Source organism: Glossina fuscipes, unplaced genomic scaffold (assembly GCF_014805625.2).
Source record: "Glossina fuscipes isolate IAEA_lab_2018 unplaced genomic scaffold, Yale_Gfus_2 3, whole genome shotgun sequence".
NCBI lineage: Eukaryota > Metazoa > Arthropoda > Insecta > Diptera > Glossinidae > Glossina > Glossina fuscipes.
The window spans coordinates 6,691,496-6,706,447 of NW_023998417.1; the positions used below are offsets into that span (position 1 = coordinate 6,691,496).

The window sequence follows — 14,952 nt, forward strand, 5'->3', positions numbered from 1 at the left end:
TTTAGTTAAATTAATGAAAAAAATTTTAAATTTTGAATAATTCTTATTAATTAAAATAAAAATAATATCTGGCAAATAAATCAAATGATAATAATCCTTATATCGAACGCGCTAACGAAGTTGTCAGTTCAAGTGTCCAAGGAGTTACCAAGGAGGTATGTTGTTTACTTGATAAATTTCTCTTCTTATAGACGGATGCCGTATAAATTTTTTGGGACGACAAGCGCAATAACGCCGATAGGAAGGTAAGAAAAATGTAACTATTTCCCAACTTTCTTTATAATTAAACTTAACTTTTTTTGTTTTTAATTACAGGAAAATACCGATAATCCATTTTCAACTTCAAAAATCTATAAAAAACTTTAGATGAGTGGGAATCTGAAATTATATTCAATAATTCCAAAGAGAGCAATTAGTATCGCTACACAAGACTACCAATCTTATGCATAACCTGATTAGCCTATGAGTTGTTTATCGGATTTGAATGTTCTCGTTCGTAATAAGCAGAAAATTGCAATTGATTTTGCTTAGACGGATATAGGCGGAAGATACTGCATTACTTTCTCTTAACTAAAATACTATTCAGGTAATTATTTTATATCAAGGAACATGATTATATTTATTTATTTAGACATTTTAAAAACTATTGCATCGGTTGATTCTTTATTATATATATATATATATATCTGTCAACAATTAACTCATTTTTGTGAAATGTAAATGCTTGCCTTCCCAATAGCATTTTTTACTATTTCGGAAAACTGATAAGATTAAGAAAATTTTAATGCCTACGTTAAAAAGAACATACATCAATGTGCGTCCAGTTTGTTTGTTGTTGTTGTTGTTTGTAAGTGATTTTCAATGTAATAAATATTTGTAGAAATGTAAGAATTAACTACAATTTAATGTATGTACAAAATACTAACGTCTTCGTTTACAAAGAACATATCAACTTTAGATAGAAGTTTCGTCAGACGTCGATTTTTTAAAGGCGGCCATGAAAAATCGATATTTATGGTTAATTAAATTCAGGTTACTTGTCTCCATTTATTTTATAGTTATCGTAAAGAAATTTTTATCTTTTTTTTTTTTTTTTTTTTTTTTTTTTTTCTTTTCTTTTTTCTCCTTTTTTTTTCTTGTAAATCGGTATATTAAGCTCGTTTTTTCATTTGTAACAATGCATGGAATTGTTGTCCAAAATCACATATTCGGGAGAGAGTCTGAACTGACTGCTAAGAATTTACCAAGAAGTGAAATTTTGATTAGCCATTTATGGGCCTATACGACCTAGGCTTCACCACGCACATTCGAGGCTAAGATTCTCTCTAAGTAAATCTAAAATTTCTTGAATTAATTCTACAGAACGTAGAGAAAAATTGAAAAAGACTTTCTTTTCAGTAGATATGGCTATGAAAGTTGTGCATAAATTATTATCATATATTTACCTTAAATGGTAAATGCTTCAAGATTCGTCTAAAGATGAATTCAAATTTTGTTATGCCACGCTTTTGTTTTTATTTAAGCCTTAGCGGCAACTATATTGTACTTTTTTAAAACCGTTATCCATAAAATTACAGAATCTTTAAAGATAATGCGTTTTTCAAGATAACGACGCCTGCTCATATGCACATACACGCCTACATATTTATAGCTATTGCACAATTTTCCGCATCATTTCCGTTGTTTTTGTTAATTTGTTTCAAATTTAGTAGACTTGTGTTCATACTTATCGTAGTGGTTGTAAAAACGATGTTTTTTGACTTTATTTCTCATAATTATATAACGATTTCAATTTCAAATTCTGGCAAAATCTCATATAAATTCATTTTATCGTCAAGTTATATAATGAATCACTTAAAAGCTTAATATATATAAAAAGTTGTTTATACAAAATATGAAATATGAAAAGTATTGGTCCTATATATAGCACAATATGCGATTACTTCAAGTAGAGTGCATTAATTATTTGTTAGCAAACAGCAATGAACGTGAATTTTATATTCGAAGTTTATAACCGAATGATGCATATTCCGCGTGAATTATTGAAATTTTCTAGTTTTTTTTTTTTTTTTTTTTTTGGACTTGAGGACATTTTATTAACGTTTATAACGTCCAGTAATAAAATTCAGACCTTTTAAACAGTATACATATTCTTGATTAGTATAAAATGCTGAATCGATTTAGTCACGTCCGCGGTAGACATTCTCTCGGTTCGTAGCTTAATGAAAATGGTGAAAATCGATTATTATTAAAAGTGTGGTGTCAATCGGTTAAAAGGCTTAAAGGGAGCATGTAAACTATATATATATATATATATTCGTGATCGGTTTTAACATATCCATTCGTTTGTTCATTTGTCTGAGGTAAAATACACTTCCGGTAGCAAAAATTATGATATCGGCCTCGAATTCGAGATCGGTCAAATGACCCGCCTAGAATACATAAAAATAAATTGAGCATGATTTCTATGATGCAATCCGTCCATATGTATGTATAGGTTCGAACAGTTAGATGAGTGCAAAAATATCGGATCCTTACTAAGTATCCACAATAAATATAATACAACTAAACAGTTTGGATATATCTTTAATCTAGATTCTAAGGTAAAATTCTAGAGGATAAGGAGTATCAAAGATTTGCCCTTAATAAAAAGTTTCTAATATTTTGTGCATAAATTGAACGGAAAGAAATATCAAGTTACTGGAAAAGTGGAGAAGGGCTAATTAACCTCAATTTGTATTAAAACAGATGCATCTGCGTTTTCCTCATCTTACAGTTTTTGATTTCTTTCCTTATAATCGTAAATCAAGCCAAGAAAGCCAAGTTACTCGTCCGTTCGAATCTTGAATATATCACTGCTTCTTTCCTGCCTTGGGTAAATGCAAGTTTCATTAGCTAATCATTAATTTTGCTCACTTTGTATTCACAGCGAGCCTTTAGACGTTATCTGATGTCACCTTTTGTAAACTGTGAGGCATAACAAACGAGAAAGCCATATTATAGAAATACCTTTCTCAATTGGACAGCGTAACCGGTAGCTATTGTTACGGAAATATCCGAGCAATGACTCCGGACTTTGACTTGTTTTAACCAAATTTTCATTGCATACTTTTTGTGTGAATTAAATCTTAAAAAAAAGCGAATAGTCCGAAGATGTTAGTACAGCATGGCAGCATGAGCGAGTTCCAGTCGAGTTGAAAGGAAAAACTGACCCTGACCGAGGTAACGTTGCTTCGATGTTAAAACTGATGTTTGAATTTGAATTTGACTGCACACCACTAAGTGTTCTTACAACTGCTTTAAAAAGCAAATTCAGGATTTTGATATATTTACGTCAGTCAGGTCGAGAGATCAGTTTTAAAATCAATTAATTATCCGATAAAAATCAAGTTTTTTTATAATGAAGCAGTAAAGCTATGAACAAAAAAAAGATATATATATATATATATAGATATCTGCTTGGAAAGCGAGTGGGAAATGCTTGCCTTTGTCTTAAAATTTCAATCCCTTCAATCATCCGACTACGTTTTAATTAGTATTAAGAATATCGAATTTTTGCTATTGGAAAAATTTTGAATTAGCATTTTTTTTTTTTTCATTTCATTAACAAAAAGATCGGAGGAGAATATGAGATAATTTGAAAATTACATAACTTTCTTTTTCCAAATTATAAATAAATAAATTTTGTTTACCATAGATGTGGTAATCAATTCATTGGCAAACGCTTGGAAAAATTGAAAAATGAATTTTCTCATCATCTTTCTCTCAAATTGGCTATCATCTATCTTTCCATATATGCATGTATGTATGTATGTATGTATAAAGTTTTTCATGATGAAATTTAAATTTTTTATAAATTATTTGAATATTTTCTTTTCTTTCTAATATACCGAATATTGCGAAAGCTCATTTAGTAATGCATTAAATATTTGAATTGATTCAAAAATCCTGAATAAATTTCTTCGACCACTGTGCATGTGAGTCATGCGATGTTAGTTTACAAATGGCAAGGCAAGCTTAGTATATCACCTTAACTTGTTACAAAAGCAAAAAAAAAAAAACAAAAAAAAAAAAAATTAAAAAGAAAAAAAAAGTGAAATTTGGTTTTAAAATTTTGATCATATAAAAAAATTTTTTTTTATAAAATCTCAGATTAAAAAAATCTGTTGTGACATAAGTGTATTTTATATATATATATATATATATATATATATATATATAAGAAGAGTTACTTGGGTGTGTACATATATCCATATGTGTACATGTTAACCGTTATAGAAAAAGGGTAACATTTCCGGTTTTCCTTATATTTTACTCCTGGCCCGGTCATCGCGTCGTCACTATATATATATATATATATATATATATATATATATATATGTGTATACTCTTTGGCAATTTTAACAGTATAGATACATGTGTGAGTATAAATGCATTTATTCTCTTTCTAGCCCTCATTTTATGTCTGTCTATCTTATTCGTTTATATCCATTGCTAAGGTGGAGGGCTCGTAAAAACCTTTAAACTGGATCAACACTGAAAACTTTGGGTTTTGTTTTTTTTTTTTCTTTTTTTGTTTTTATTCTTGTTTTTATTTTAATTGTTGTTTACGTTTCTTACTGTTGTTGTGTTCTGATGTTGTCTGCTTTTGTTTTCTTTTCCTTTTTCTTTCTTTATTATTCTTGTTGTTGCTGTTGTGGTTGTTGTTCTTGTTGTTGTGTTTTGATGAGATCGTGTGTTAAAGTTTATTGATGTTGGCCCGGCAGCCAGCCAGCCAGCCAGCCAGCCAGCCAACCAGCCAGCCAAAAAGAAGAGGACGTCTCAGCCAAGAATATAAACAGTAAGTCAACCATATATATATATATATATATATATATATATATATATGTATAGTCAGCCATATAGTAATAAATATACAAACATATGCGCATATATGTACATGTATATACAATAAACCCGCCAGCCAGTCAGCCACTCAGCTAACAATGCTATCCACAAAGTCATTTAGTTACTGGGAGTAAATATATAAATACATATATACATAAATATATATGTATGTATTAAAAGTCTCGCATCGAAACAATAAAATACAATATACAGTCTAACAGCACAACAACAACAACAGCAACAGCAACAATAATAATAATAATAATAACAACCACAAGGCACTCTAAAACAAACAGTAAAACAACGACAATAACAACAGACGAAGCAAACGTTTGCCTCAGAGTGCACTCAGAAGTCAGTTGTTGCGGTCTTCGTTGTGTCATTCATAAAAGTGCCTTTGCTACGAACGGATACGGTTACTTACACTTACTTATTATTTACTTACTTATTAACGAGCGTCTAGCTTTTAGCTTAAAAACTTAAAAAAAAAAAAAAAAAAAACTTTATTTCACCCGCCTTGTTTTTTGGTGTTTTTGCCCTTTCTTTTTTTTTTTTTTTTTTTCTTTTTAACTAAAAAATTAACACAACAACTGACTGGCTGACTAACTGTCATTTATTTTCATTGTTAAAGTTTTTTTGGCGTTTATGTAAATCCTACAGCCACCTAAAAATTACATTAGACAAAAAAAAAAAAAAAAAAAAAAAAAAAGAAAAGAAAAGCATGAGAGGATTTGAATGTTTTTTCTTTTTTTAAGCTAATTTCGTGAAACTAGCAAACTTAAGATCCCGACGACATACATAAATAAATAGATGAACGTTCCCAGTAGAGCTTAACATACGTCACTTTGTATTTAGACAGTTTACACTAAAGTCTCGTTTTTTTCGTGCTGCCCGGCTGTGATTTAAAAGAAAACAAACAAACAAACAAACCAACAAACCAACAAACAAATAAGCAGACAAATATAAAACATTGGTGTTCTATATATATATATATGTATATATATATATAGATACATAGATATGTATGTGTATGTATATGTACGTATATGTGAGAGAGTTTAGGTGAATGTGCGCCTATATGTACGTGTATGTGTATGCGGCTGTGTGAAAAAAAGTCTACAAAAGATTTTGTGGTTCCAGAGTGCTTGCTGTCTATTCATTTAACTGCCAATAAATCTTTGTTGGAATAATAATTTTTTTTTTGCTTTTGTTTTGTTTGTGGTGGATAGAAAAAAGAAAAAAAAAAAAAACTTTTAAGAAAAAGGCAAGAAAAGTCTCAATACAAAGCTTCGCTTCATCGCCACCACCGCAAACACTGGCAAGCTCGCGCTATACATTATGAGCAATACAATGACCGCTCATGAACCTATAAACTATTTGGATAGCATCCTTAGCGAAGAGGAGAAACGTTGTGAGCAGTACAGTCATCAAAGGCGCAATTTCACCATATCACGCTCAGGTCGCTTCAAATCAAAAAACAAACATCGCAATGTTGTCGATGGCAAAATGTTCGATCGCTGTACAGCGGTTAATGCAGCCTCTAGTAACGTTACTTCAGACAAGGATAAGGTAAGTGGGGCAGTGATTAAATTACACACAAATGCAAATAAAAACAAAAAAAAAAAAAAAAAAAATGAAAATAAAAATAAAATTAAAAAAATAAGAAAACTTAACTTTCGGTTGTTAAGCACTAGCACTATAGGCCTTTTTTTGTAATATTTTTTTTTTTTTTGTGTGGGGGGGGGGGGAATTTGTCTTGTTGTTGCATGCAAACTAAAAGGGAGTTTCTTTTTTTTTTTTTTTTGTGCGGCTAGTTTTATATGGCTTCGGGTCTAGTAAAAATAATAACAAAAACAAATGCAAACAAACAAATGAACAAACATAATATTATAACAACAACATTCAACGCGATTAACATGGCAAAAACATTATGAGTCATAATTTCCATGAATTTTTATATAGACTTTTAAACGTCGTCTCGTCGTGTCTGTATGCGTGTACTGCTGCAACTGCTGGCCATATTCACGAGAATCGATGACTTCACAGAATGATTATAAACAACGGAACTACTAATCAAAATATGTTAGCAAAAATGTAAAAAGGGAAATAAAGTACGGTATTAACGGTTTAAGAAGCGTTTTATAAACAATAAGTGAAGGCATCATAAAATCATAGAGTCTTCGATAACCATATTATAAACATTTATGAAAATAAAAGTCATATTTGAATGACTTTGTTGACACAAAAAAAAGAAAAAAAAAAAAAAAAAAATGAAAAAATCCTTTTAAGTAAAACAACTCCAAATCGAAGCATTATCATCGTCCGTTTTCCCTCATCGTTAATAGAGTTTAAATTAAACCAAGTTTTATTTTCATGTTCATATATATATATATATATATATATGATGCAACGTACTGCATTCACTGATATCTTGATAAGAGGTAACAAAACGCAAATACGTATAGAAACTCATACACACACACGCACACACACACACACACACACACGCACATACGAAATTACATTATATATATGTAACAAATTTACATTTAGATGCTTATAAAGAAAATTACTCAAGTCTTTGTTCGCAAATGAAGTTAAAAAAAAAAAAAATCTTTATTAATTGATTGTATATTTAATGTCTTTTAACTTATCGGTGAATGTTAACATTATTATTTTTTTTTGTTTTTTTTTTTTTTTTTGAACAAAATTTTCTATGTACATGCATACGTAATGCGTAAACGTTGTAAAATGTTTTCATGTTCATATCGATGTTTTATTGGTTTTTTTTTCAAGTTTGTGTGTGTATATAAATTAGGGGTATAAAGATTTATGGGCACTTTACTTATAGTATTAATTCCAAAAATTGTTTTAAATTTACTGCTAAAAGGGTTTTGCTGGTAACTTTGTTCTTTATGCATCAAGCCGCTTCTTGTTTTTTTTTTTTTTTTTTTTTTTTCATCGGGAATAGCACACGCACAGTAGAAGAAGTGAAGAAGAAGTTTGCGATCATATAGGCGGAATAACATGAAAATATACGTGAACGTGATTACTATTGCTATTACTATTGCTATTACTACTACTACTACCATTATTAATAAAATTTCATACTTTCTTGATCAACATGTAAGATTATAAATCCATTTAAAAATTTTAATTTATTTGAATATTTACTTACTTACTTACTTACTCGCTTCACTTTTATTCGTAAAAGTTATTTTTCGTTAATCATATAGAAAGCTTTTTACTACCGGCTCTAAACTTAAGATAGGTAGATAACGAATTATAATAGATAGTGCCTTGACGGATAATAAAATGAAGCAAACCATTACCGTTACCCTCAACTTAAGATAGATTTAGTTAATCAACAGCTTCACAACATTTGACATAATATTCAAGTTAACAGAATTTTTATTGGGCATGAAATTGTATTTAAAATGTTAAGCCATTCTATGCAACCTATTTTCAATTTATTTTAAGGCTCTTCAGCATGTTCTTCACTCAATTAAAAGCAAGTAAAGACATGATAGTCCGCTTACATCATCTTGCACTTATTCATATATCAACTTTTCAAACTAAGGCATTATATGGGAAGTTGTCGTAAAAGTGATCCGATTTGAAGCATTTTCAATTGTTTTCATTCTTGGCGCCAAAACACGTCGGCACTAATTTGTAATGTGTATGTTGAACACGAGACCGACGGACGTACAGACAAGCAAAGATCAATTTGGGAAATGATTCTAAGTAGATCAGTATGACAAAAGGCGGGTCTATCTGAAGCCATCCACCTGTTATGATCTTTAGGTTGGAAAGAGGACGTACGGACGGACAGGGAAGCTTCAATCAATTTAGAAATGATTCTAAGTAAATCAGTATGATAAAAGTCAGGTCTATCTGTATTCTTACTGGATGTTGCGTTCTGTAGGTTGGCAACAAAACAGGCAGAAGGGCAGAGAAACTTAGATGGTTTCCGAAAGTGATTCTAAATAGTTCAATAGGATAAAAGCCTCCAGTCCTTACGATTGTTGCCTAATAAGCCCTATACCACAAGTAGTAGCAAATTGATATTGAAATTTTATCATTCATTGAGTTGGGCACGTCAGCGAAGTGATTCGTTCCATTTTTGGCTCGAACATGCAAGTGTCTCTTAACAAACGTCCGGTCAGTTTTTCGGATATATCTTTAACGATTGATAGTTAAAGACGAAAATGTGAACGATTTCTCCGTGTTCCATTTTTTTATCTTGGGTTCTTAAAAGTTTATGTTAAATTCCCGGTTCCTAGCTTCTTAGTTGTGTAGCTTCCTAGCTTCACTTTCACGCCTGTGATGATACCACAAAAATCATGCGTTAAATTGATCCACTTTAGTGGAAATGGACACAAACAAATTCCTTCGATAATTCTAGTGTTAAAGTAAGAAATACAATAAGTAGCAGATGAAAATTAAGCGCCCTCGCTTGGCCCTTGTGCCTTGCGTACCTACATTCTATCCTAAGAATTTGTTGGTTGTCTTAAAATCTTGAAGCAAAGCGTGTCACAGGTGGTCTTCTAAGGCAATCTAGATTAGCCAAAGATGCCGTTGTAATGTTGTAAGTGTGCGATCGTTTACACTAAACCGTTGAATATACTCTTCTCTGTCCACTCAGATAGAAAACAAAATTTTCGTATCGATGTTGAGATCTCTGTGCTCTGAACGCTAATCAAGAGAGAATGTATTCTCTTGTTATAGTATTTGTGACGTTATATCATATATTTTATATTCTGGAGTAGTACTCGCAATAAACTTTTTCAATAAAAATTTTATTATAAAACAAAGTTGTTAAGTCACGGAAAACGGAAACAAAAAATGCCTTTCGGTTTGTGAGTTATCTGTGTTGTTACTTATTATAGCGCATTCTAAGCAGCTATCTCTTCTTGCTTGACTTAAATAAATTAATTTTAAATAATCAAAAAGGAAGTTTTATTTTCCTTATGAAGCACGTTTTAGTTTAATAGACCTTCCGGGCTATTAGTTCTTCAAAAGAAAGCCTAATGTGAGAGGTGTGATTCAATAGGGTTTGCCCATGTGTCCTGCCACGATGATGTAACGAAATTCATCAAAAAAATAAATAAAAATTTGCGATACAATAACACAGTCAGACGGACAGACAAACTTAAATCGATTCAAAATCATTTTCGATATAATAAAAAGTGAGTCTATCTTAAATACGCTTTCGATGTGTTACATACAAACACATAAACTTAATACACCATATATCGTAAGTGCATAAGTGCTATAGGACATGTTATGTAAGTGAAATGAAAAATTTTTTTTTTGGTTAAAGGTCTTCCACTTAATTTTGATAATTGAAATAAAAATCTTTAAAGCTTTAAAAAAGGTGGGGATTAGCTTCGACTTGGAAGTATTAATTAATGCGCGTAGACGTATTGTTTGAAATAATATCCATTTGCTTTGATTACATAAATTGTTGTAACTGTGACGATCTAAATTCAATTCGATTTATCGGCGTCAATGATCCGTAAGCCATAGAAGAGAGACTTTCGCTAAACTGTTAGCAAATCCCTAAAGAATGGAACGTTGTTCAAAACTTTTCCCAAGATAGCACCTATTTAGGCAAATGCCACACTGAAAGATGTCCGAGAAGACAGGATTAAATTCTAAATCAACTTAAACATGTCTGTCTGTCTGTCTGTCTGTCTGCCTCTCTGTCTGTGGTAAACTTTCTACTGTTCGCAAAAATGAAGCTATCCGTTCCAGAGTTGGCAGAGACAATGAAAGCTCTTACATGCAAGCTACCATTAAAAATGGGACAAAGCTCACGATCACGGTTCAATCGTAAACTAAGCATATACCTGCTTACCCAAACAAAAAGGTACGTATCGTTTTTTGTCCATTACTCATAAGTTCTACAAGATTTTTATCTTGCGGCTGCAATTTCCTTTATTTTTGCTTCATGTACGAAAAATTTATAAAATCGCCCCAAGTCCACATAAACTTGTAAGTGATCAAAATTTAATTTTTTTTTCATTAGTTTTTTCAATTTTTTGCTCGGACACATAAACACAAGCAGAATGTTGACAATTGTTCTGTACACACACCTAACAAGAAGATATTATTATCTGTTAAAAGAAAAATATGATGGACCCCATAAGGTGGAGGACTCGTTTTTTTTTTTTTTTCCTTAACAGTATTATAATCAATATCTAAATGAAACATCTCAGCCAAACTGTATGAATCAGCGCTCACTCGCATATAATCCATGTTCGCATAACCGGCATAATGTTTACTTGCAAAGAATGAGATTAAACAGTTGTTGTTGTGCTATGAAACAAAAAAAAAAAAAACAAAAAAAAGAGCCAAATTCCATGTTATTAGTTGTATCTCGTCGTAATGTTTATCATTTATTGTTTTAATTATGTGTGTGTGTGTGTGTGTGTGTGTGTGTGTGTGTGTACGTGTGTGTGTATGTGTGTACCCGTGTGGCTTATTTTTTCGACATGTGTTAAGTCATTATCTCTCTGGATGATATAGGGATCATAAATTCGCTCATATAATGTTTTTTTTTCATTTCTGATCGATTCGCATGCTTATTGTCTATACACATGTATGTTTTCCAACAAATTTTTTATTTGCAAATATTGAATTTGTTCTTATCGCCGGAGAATTGTTGTATTTAGTTTTTCATTTTAATTGTTTACAAAATTTTTGCAAGTTGCGCTATTTGCCAAACATTTTAAAGCAAAGAAAAATTTAAAAATATTGAAAAATTTTGCCAACTTTTACTTTTCTTTCCAACGACGAAATGTTAACGACGTTCTGAGAATTTCAGTGTACGTGATATTTGCACCGATAGAGAGCTGAGAATAATCAAAGAAAGAAATTTATTATGCATTCAAAAAGATGTCAGCAATAATAACTGTAATAAATCAAATACGACAACAAATATTGTTGTTGTGTGTTTCCGTATAGGTATGTGTGTGTGTGTGTGTGTGTGTGCGTTGATTTTTATTGCAACTGTTTCGTGACTGCTTCGCTAAAAGAACTGCTATAGTTTCACAGTAAATAAATATTTTTTTTTTTTTTTTTTTAAACCTATCCTCAACGATCGCGTGCACTTAGTGGGTATGCTCGATTTGTTAACTGGTTTAGAACACACATATCTATCATATATATATATATATATATATATATGTATGTATGTATATATATATATATGTATATGTTGTATATATGTATATATATATATGTATATGTTTATCTTGTAAATTTTGAGACGATTTAGATCACGACTATCACAAATCGAGGTCAAAAACAACATCTTTGTTTTCCTTGAGTTTAATTAACAAATCAAGTTCGAACGCGCGCCCGTAAACTGGCCCAAGATTGCTAGGAAACTATGAAGGGGCTTAAAACAAAAATCGATTTAAAATTAAACTAATAGGACAGTTGCTAGGACCAATACCCTTTTTGCCCTTCTAATTCGAAATTCCTTTCTTGCAGCATTTGAAATCTTTTTTGTTTAATTGGCCTCTAGATTTTTTTTTTTTTTTTTTATGACTTTTCGACAAAAATGGAGGCACTTTTCAATCTAAGAATAATCTCTGATGAAGAGTCATTTTCGGAATGGCACTTTATATGGATATGAGTATCTTTCCTTTTCAACAGAGCAATGAAAAATATTCATTAATCCATCATAGTATATAGATTTGCAAAACTGAACATATCGTTTATAAATATCAGCAATAAGCAACAAAAAAATCTAACTAATAACATATATATATAATGATAACTTAAGTCGATTTAACCGTTTGCGTCTGCGCATCTCTAAGTGTTGTTGAAAAATTGCAAATTGAAAAAACTTAAATAGAAATCTGCAACTTTGTATATATTTTATATGTAAGTGGATGTTTGCACGAAAATATATTTATATATATAGTAAAAAAAAAAAAGAAGAAATTCAATGTAATTTTTTCATTAACAAATTCCGAAATATAGCCGATGACGATACGATGTTAATCGAAAATATCGCATCGATTTTATCAGAAGGAAGAAAATTAAGAAAAAAATATATAATTAAATGATGAGAACTTAAGTTTCTCCCTAAAGTGAATTGAATTTTTTTTTTTTTTTTTCTCGCGCTACTTATATATATTTTAAATGTTCTTATTGAGTGCCGGCTATGCAATGCCGTAGGTGTAGGCGTGCGTGTTAATTATTAATTTTATTACGAAGCGATTCAGTCTAATTACGTTCAATTATGAAATGACTTGCATACACAGCTTAATACAGCGCATCTACCTGTACCGGCCAAATAAGTTTATTATTTTTGAATACATTACAAAAAAAAAAAAAATTGTTCAGCAACAATCAGTAAAATCTTTATGAGCCCACTTTCGTCGTTCGTAATGCAAACTAACAGTTCTAGAATATTCTAATGTTAGTTAGTATATGTATAGTAAAGCATCTGGTATAGTAGTATATCCATCCAAAGCACTTATATTAAAAAATAATCAATTAAGGTGAAAACGAAATTTCGATATCCTACAATCGCGTAGGCGTGATTGATTTTACAAGCAATGTGATGTAACCCATAGAATGTATATGGAAATTTTTATCTTTATCTATATCCGTTGCGGATATACGAACATAGATATGCATACGCAATCAAGGCATTTAAGCTTTTCTTGAACGCTGCTGTAAATGCGGTATAAATTTCTAAGAAAATTTGTGAATATTACAACATTTGCTTCATCTATGACTTTTACGTCTCATTCAGCTGATGATGAATCAAGTATGGATGGACCTATAAAACAGTTGTATTTGCTAAACGAAGAAGTTTGTATAATAAGAAATTTTTCGAAGCGAACGTAGCCTTCTTGTGCCTTCTTTATTTTTTTTTTTTTTTGAGCTAAAGTCCTTGAAGAGCTTCTACATTTTCTGATGCGGTAGATTTAAGAAATTCAAGATATTATTCTTGGAATCAATTATTCTGAAATAGGTAAATGCGTGCGAGTGACTACTATTGCCAGTCATAGAGCACAAAATGCTTACTTTTCACGCTAGTCGTTACTCGTAGAGCAAATAGCCTTGAATAGCCTTGCAGTTCAATCACTACCGCAAACCTAAATATATCTAAACGGCAATTATCTTTAGTAATTTAGGCATAGGCATTAATGGCCTAGGAAATAAAAGCCGATAATTTTAAAGAAAACGCTCGAAATTCCTTAAAAGCTTGCTCAGGAATGCAAACGTTTTATTAACGATTTGCTAACATTGGAACATCATCGGACTTCCTTATTGTGAACATTAACAAAAACGGTTTTTTATTTGATTATTTTTTTTTTTATTTTTATATTTTTATTTTAAAAGTCATGTATATATAAAATTATGTTTTGTATTCTTGTATAAACTTTTGATAACAACAGTACAAGGGAAACTAATTATGTGAACTTGAAAGTGTCGTTACGTATTTCCTGTATGTGTAATAGGAATGAAAAAAAATTAATTATTTTTAGTTTTTCTTGTATTTAATGAAACCCCGATATAATTATAATAAAATTTCTTAATGTAAATGTGGTAGTAAGTTAATATGTTAATTAACTAAATCGTTTGGTTAAAGCTATATTCTCCTCTTCTTTTCTAATATATTAACTTTTTTCTTTTTTCTCTTTTTTTGACGTTATTTCAGATCAACACATACCATGCCGCCAGTAATGCCATGTCATCGTCTTCCTCCGCAAAATCGTATCAAGCACCATCAGCCACCGTAAAATCGAATTGCTCTTCCCCCAATTTTCGTGCACGCGATAAAATGGATGCTTATAAAAGTTACTATGAAACAAATTTGTAGATTAAAAATTATGCATTATGATTAAATTTTCTAAAAATAAGTTAACTTTCTAAGTTTTCATTATAATAATAGTACATAATTAATAAGGACAGAATTTAAAAAAAATAACAACAAAAAAAATTTTAAAAATAATTTTTAAAGCACTCTAGATAAGAAAGAGAGAGAGAGAGAGAGAGAGAGAGAGAGAGAGAGAGAGAGAGAGAGAGAGAGAGAGA

General features: G+C 30.7%; 1 protein-coding gene across 2 annotated transcripts; it reads left to right on the top strand.

Annotated features, from left to right (window-relative positions):
- Nucleotides 1–4,635: 4,635 nt before the first annotated feature.
- On the top strand, nucleotides 4,636–14,816 carry LOC119634990. 2 transcript variants are annotated; one of them, XM_038029471.1, is made up of 3 exons: nucleotides 4,636–4,840; nucleotides 6,117–6,456; nucleotides 14,576–14,816. In XM_038029471.1, the coding sequence occupies exons 2-3, from the start codon at nucleotides 6,226–6,228 to the stop codon at nucleotides 14,735–14,737; spliced, it is 393 nt and encodes a 130-aa protein (XP_037885399.1). In that variant the 5' UTR covers nucleotides 4,636–4,840; nucleotides 6,117–6,225; the 3' UTR covers nucleotides 14,738–14,816. The 2 variants fall into 2 exon arrangements, with proteins under 2 accessions (XP_037885399.1, XP_037885398.1); XM_038029470.1 differs by lacking the exon at nucleotides 4,636–4,840 and having other exon boundaries at nucleotides 5,870–6,456.
- The last annotated feature ends 136 nt before the right edge of the window (nucleotides 14,817–14,952 follow it).